General features: G+C 49.0%; 1 protein-coding gene across 1 annotated transcript in view; it reads left to right on the plus strand.

Moving 5' to 3' along the window:
* HMX2 (H6 family homeobox 2) overlaps nucleotides 1–5,604 on the plus strand; it is a 33,461-nt gene extending 27,857 nt beyond the window's left edge. Inside the window, exons 2-3 of the mRNA XM_081192111.1 lie at nucleotides 3,012–3,304; nucleotides 4,566–5,604. Of these exons, the coding sequence (XP_081048237.1) occupies nucleotides 3,012–3,304; nucleotides 4,566–5,110 (838 nt within the window). The 3' untranslated portion in view covers nucleotides 5,111–5,604. The remainder of the gene's footprint in view (nucleotides 1–3,011; nucleotides 3,305–4,565) is intronic.
* The last annotated feature ends 396 nt before the right edge of the window (nucleotides 5,605–6,000 follow it).

Below are 6,000 nucleotides of genomic sequence, written 5' to 3' on the forward strand. Positions count from 1 at the left end.
GCACTGAAAAAACTTGGTCATCGCTTCCAATATGCAAAGCTTATGCAGAGAGGGATTTGAACCCAGACCTTCCGCCTTCTGACCCACGTGCAATCCAGTAAACCTGTTTGAAAGGGAATATCGTTTCCCCCCAACTTTGGGGATTTCATGTGGTGAATAGTAACTGTTCGTGCGCTCATTATTTACTCATTGTAAAACCCATTCTGTTATGCAGCACGGTTTCAAAATTCAGCAGATCGAAATTTGCCCCGCTTCGCTGTTGCAGGTGATGCGGTTCGAATCCTGCCGAACTGAATCCGTGGCTACTATAAATCACGTTCCACACCAAACTCAGTAATCTTCCTTCCTTCTCACTCTGTCCTGGTACGTTCCAAAAGAATAGCAAAACTTCCTCTAAGAGCGAACGCGGGTGGCGAGGGCAAAAGGGGCCAACAATGGACACTGAGAATCAGAGACGTGCCCTCATGCTCCGGGAACCGGGGCAGCCTTGCGGGAGATAGTTGATAGATGTACCCCCTTCAAAACTACAAGTCTCAACATGTTCCGGAGTCACGAAATGTTGAGTCAGATGCAAACGGAGGAAAAGACGCACGCGGGCGCGCAAATGGGTTCAGATAGGGAGAACTGAAACGGCCTCCTGGTGAAGGGCTCCGCTGGCTGGCTGGCAGTCTGAACAGAAGCACTTGCCCTTCGGAGGTGAGAATACATTTGCAACACTTTGTTGCAGGACCCACTTTTCCAAATAAAATAAAAAGGAACGGCAGTGCTGTTTTCACATTATGTTTGACAATCCCCAAGCAGGGAACTTGAGGAATAAGCGGTTCGAAGATGAAGACGGTGGCTGGGGCATTCGGGAACCAACCGCTTTGGATCTGCTTCACCGAAAATATACCGTAAATGGCCCTTTCAACTACTGGCAACATTGACATCGCTTTTGCTCGCTTCTTCCTCCTGAGCTGGTGAATCTCACGCAGATAAAGCACGGGAAGCAGACAACCGGCTCTTGCTCCACGGCGGCGTCTTGCGTAAATCATTAAAACAGGCAAATGTTGCATTATGGACGTGCTCTTTTCATTAAGACACCTGCCTTCACGTGCCTTCCCAATGCGATTGGATGACTGTCCCAGCAAACAGTGGACGACTCTCGTTTCGTTTCTGTTTTTTTCCTCAGCCCGCCCCCCCCTCCAAAGGAAAGTTTCTGAAAACTTTTGGAGAGAACGATTCTCTCCCTCCCCCTCCCCCACCCCTCCACCCACTTTTTGAGTGCGATCAAAGCTGTACAAGCCCAGAGGAAGCGGGGCGATTGTATTACAATCATTGGAAGGCATTTATGTCAATCCTCTCAGAAAGCCTAAATAATTGCATATTGTTACATACGTCGTATATATCTATATATACCCTGCGCCATCGGGATGGATTACATCCCATGGGGAAGATTAGGGATGTACCTGCATGAGTTTGGGAATGGGAAGGTATTTCTCAGCTTGTATTGCAAGCGGTCTCTCTCCCCCCCCGCGCCCCCGCCGGCTTTGCTGCGCGCTCCTTGCCTGGGCAGCTTGGCGCCAGACAACTTGAATGCGCGCAGTCTTTTCATTTCGCTTGCAATCTCCCATCCGTGGAAAAGCAGGGGCTCCGGCTGTCCCCCCCACCCCACCCTCCTGCCCCCCTTCTCCCAAGGGATGCAGATGAGTGACCGTCCCGTTGGGCTGAGGGTTTAAACAGCAAAGCGAAAACATTGGCTTTCATCCATGCATGGGTGTCTCCCCCGCTTCTTCTTCCCCGATTGACATTGCTAGACAAGGTTTTTCGGGGGCTGCGCGGGGGATAAAAAGTGAAGATAATGAAAGCGCCAAGGATCCGTTGCTAGAATGCTGCCCTTCTGGTTTAAATACCAGATCTCTTTCCATAAGCTGTTTAATGCCAAGCCTCTTAGCCTTCCGCCTGAGCCCCAAATGCTTGCAGAGCCAGACTGGAAATGAATGGAGAACACAAATACACAAGTGCAGCGGGGCGTGTGTGCGTGTATTATATATATATAATCTCTGAGGACTGTTGCATGAGGAGAATACTTTGTTTTAGGAAACACATATTATGTACTAGCCCAATTAGCCATATACTAGGAACGTCGTCTTTCCCCCTTCTGTCTCTCCTATTGGTAGGAGAGGAGACGTCTAAGGTAGAGTTGCTTAACCACTTCCTGAACCACTGGGAATAGTTTAGGACTCTGAAAGTCAACCCTGCTGGTTTCAGATTATTCAAGTGTGCTTCAGAACCCAACCTCCGATCTCAGGACTTATTTTATACAGGCAATGTCAGCTACTTAACACCTTGGCAAAATGTTGGCGCGAATCAAACGCCCATATCAGATTGCTAAACGGTGTGATCACCTAAAGCCTCATTTCGTTATTTAAGGCAACAAACTGAGGCAACTTCGATTTACCCTAAAGGGTTATAAATGATAAGGGCCAGCGCTGGAAGGGTGGATTGGACACACATCAAAGCTCTGCGGACTTTTAGCCCCGACTAGACCGTGGGTATAATAATAATAATAATAATAATAATAATAATAATAATAATAATAATAATAATAATAATAATCTGGTCCGCTTCCTTTTTGTCTGTTTCGACGAGAAGGGGCAATCCGATCACGTCGGTTTCGGTGGCCCTGCAAAGTCGGCGGCTGACAGCGTTCTAGAATTTTGAAACTTTCCGGGGCAGCCTGGCTGCCTGTGATTGGCCGAGGCGGATGTAACCTCCATGCAAATGAAGCCACGCCACTCCGCCGCCTGGAGATCAATAGAGATCTGAGAGAGAAAGGAGCATGCATTCAGGCTCGGCAAGCTCAGGGAAAACCTGCCAAGGCACGCCAAAAACACCCCCCCAAACTGGTCCCCCCAAAGGCAGGCGAGGTAGCCAAGCCCCCCAGGCAGCCCCCGCACCCTCCGACGAGACCCCCTGTCCCCAGCGCGCCTCTAAAGCGAGAGCTGTTCTCTTGTTTCTTATGAGCCCAGGATGAGCAACAAAGAAGACCCGAGCAAGTGTTGTCCCGCAGCACCTCCGCTCTCCAGTTTCACCATCCAGTCCATCCTAGGCAGCGGCACCTCGGAAGGAGGCAGGGAGCCCAGCTCCAAGCAGGCAGCCTCCGCCTCCGCTTGGCCGAGCAGGAAGAGGAGCCTCTCCATATCCTCCGAAGAAGAGGAGCCGGATGAGAGCTGGAAACACCCCGCTTGCTTCTGCCCCGACTCGCATGGTCCTAAAGAAACGTGCCACAAACACCACCAACCCATCAGTTTCACGTGTCTCAGTAAGTACTGGACCAAGGGGGAGGAAAAGAAAAGAAAAACCATTCCAACCCTCCTTTACTTCCTAATTAGGAAGGATGATATGTAGGTGCATCTTATTATATTGGCGGACCGTGTTATTAGGAAGAATGCAGCGTGTTGTGTGTGTGTGTGTGTTGAAAAAAACAGCTTTGCAAGTAACCACTGTTTTATTTGAACAGCAGTCTTTCTGATCGCCGGGCTTTTAGGGGGCGAAATTAACCTAGATGACATCAGGGATGGAATAGGTTGTGGGAAGCCCGGCGAACAGCGGTTTGAGCTTTTCTGCCAATGTATAGGGTGCAGTTTTCAAGCTCTCTCAATGCTATTTGTTTTGGTTGTTTTTAAAATCTGTATTTGTTTCCTTTTGTGCGTGCTAAATTCGGATGTCATACAGATTAAGGGACCCTTTCGTTTTTAAGAGACATGTTATTATCTTATCATGCCTTTTCCGTCCAGTCTTTGGGGAGATCACTTTTTTATTATGATGGATAACGGTGATCTCTCCCCCCCCCCCCCGCTCTCACCCCAACAAAAAGGCAAGAGAAGCCGGAGGTTTTTCGCAGGATTCCGGAATACATAATGTATGAAATGTTAAGATATAAAAAGTCAAGTTCTCTCGATTCAGCAGGAAAGGGGTCGTATTTGAAAACACGGGCACACCCTTGCACCGCGTTGACCAAGAATTCAGATTGAATTCGGTGGCGCTTACAGAAACTCCCCCCACCCCCCAAAAAAGAAAGTATGAATACGGTGGCAGCTTTAAGCTGCAATCCTAAATAGAATAATTTACCTGGGAGTAAATCCCATTAAACTCAGCGGGGCTTAGTTTTGAGGTGGCGAGTATGAGGTTGCGCTTTTAGAATTATAACCGAGAATGAACTGGATTGTAAAGGCTGCACTAGAAAAGAGACTTACTCGTGAGCGCAGCACCGATGAGAAGGAGGACTGCTCTCCTGTGAGGTGCATTGAAGTTTTTGCCTGACCTTGAAAGGACTTCATAAATTCCAGTTGCAATTCGTTTATAGAATGATGATAAATATTTTCTTAGGAAGATATTGAAGAACTGGAGCTCTGGAACAAGCAGTAATCGACTCCCTGGGTTTAGTGTTTGGTGGGATTCGTATATTGGTGTCGGTGGGTTGTGGTGTCTGTGTGTATTTGTGGGGAGGGACACATGGCCATGCCAATCTGATCCGAAAGGCATCTCCACCCCCCTTCCTTTTTTTAATTTCTCCCTCCAAGGCAACCCGAAGGGGAACGGCTCGGGGATCAGTTCCGACCGGACGCCGCCTTTCCTTTCTCCGTCCCAGCCGGACTTCAAGGAAGAGAAAGAGAAGCACTTCGGGCCGGGCTCGCCGGCTTCGTCGGAGCGGCAGCGGGACGGCGCGGAGCGGCAGGCGAGCTCGGCCAAGAAGAAGACGCGCACGGTTTTCTCGCGGAGCCAGGTCTACCAGCTGGAGTCCACCTTCGACATGAAGCGCTACCTGAGCAGCTCGGAGCGCGCCTGCCTGGCCTCCAGCTTGCAGCTGACAGAGACCCAGGTGAAAACCTGGTTTCAGAACCGCAGAAACAAATGGAAACGGCAACTCTCGGCGGAACTGGAGGCGGCCAACATGGCCCACGCCTCAGCCCAGACTCTCGTGGGGATGCCCCTGGTTTTCAGAGACAACTCCCTCCTCAGAGTGCCGGTTCCCAGATCCATCGCCTTCCCGGCTCCCTTATACTACCCAGGCAGCAATTTGTCGGCCTTACCTCTTTATAATCTCTACAACAAGATCGACTATTGAACTGACGCCGCCGTCTCCACCCACGACCTTTTCTTCACCCGCCCGCCTGTTATTCATAGGAAAGGAGAAATGTGCTTCTTGCATTGTTAAGAAATACACCATGTGTATTCATTATTATGATAATTATTTTTTTTTAAGGGGGGGGGGAAACCCAGGCCATTTTATTTATGGGAATCCTCTCTGGGTTAGTTTTGTTCTGCTTGTTTTCTAGACGGCCCTAGAGAGTGTGTCACTTCCAGCCCTCTCTCCCTCGAGCCCCCTCCATAACCCATTTTCTTTAGTGTGTCCTTTTCTGACATAATAACAAAGTGACTTTCCGACCTCGAGCAGAACAGGAAACCCAACACATCAACTCACCTTTAGAAAGAACCGCGCGGCTCTGTCTGCGTGTGCGCGCAGGTAGGATAAAAACAGGGCGCTGGAGTGGCCAGCCATTTTCGAGTCTCCCCTCGCCCGCCCCCACCGTTCCTTTTTGCCCTGAGTATTAATTCTATCTGCGGGAAATAAATAATAATAATAATAATAGTGTATTTCAGATCTGTACATATTTTTAAAAGAAAATAAAGCATTTTAAACATCGTTGGTAACTTGGATCAGATTGCTTGTGTATTTCAGTTGGCGTACCTCCCTGCCCCTAAAAATAAAATAAAATACATGTATTTGGGTTTTAGGTGTGAAAAGTTGGGTGCGTTCTGCCCTCTGGGCCCCTCTCGCTGGAAGTTTGAAAAAAGAGGAAAGTTTCATCCGTGCAACGATGGGGGCTTCTCTCTCGTTGAGGTCGCAGGAAACCTCGATTCATCTCCAGCTGCGCTCCTGTCCAAAAACTGTGGCTAATGTCACAGCGAAATAAATCCAAGAATAGACGGGGAGCATTGATCAAAATAAAGCTG

The sequence above is a fragment of the Podarcis bocagei genome, assembly GCF_964188305.1.
Source record: "Podarcis bocagei genome assembly, chromosome: 4".
NCBI classification, from domain to species: domain Eukaryota; kingdom Metazoa; phylum Chordata; class Lepidosauria; order Squamata; family Lacertidae; genus Podarcis; species Podarcis bocagei.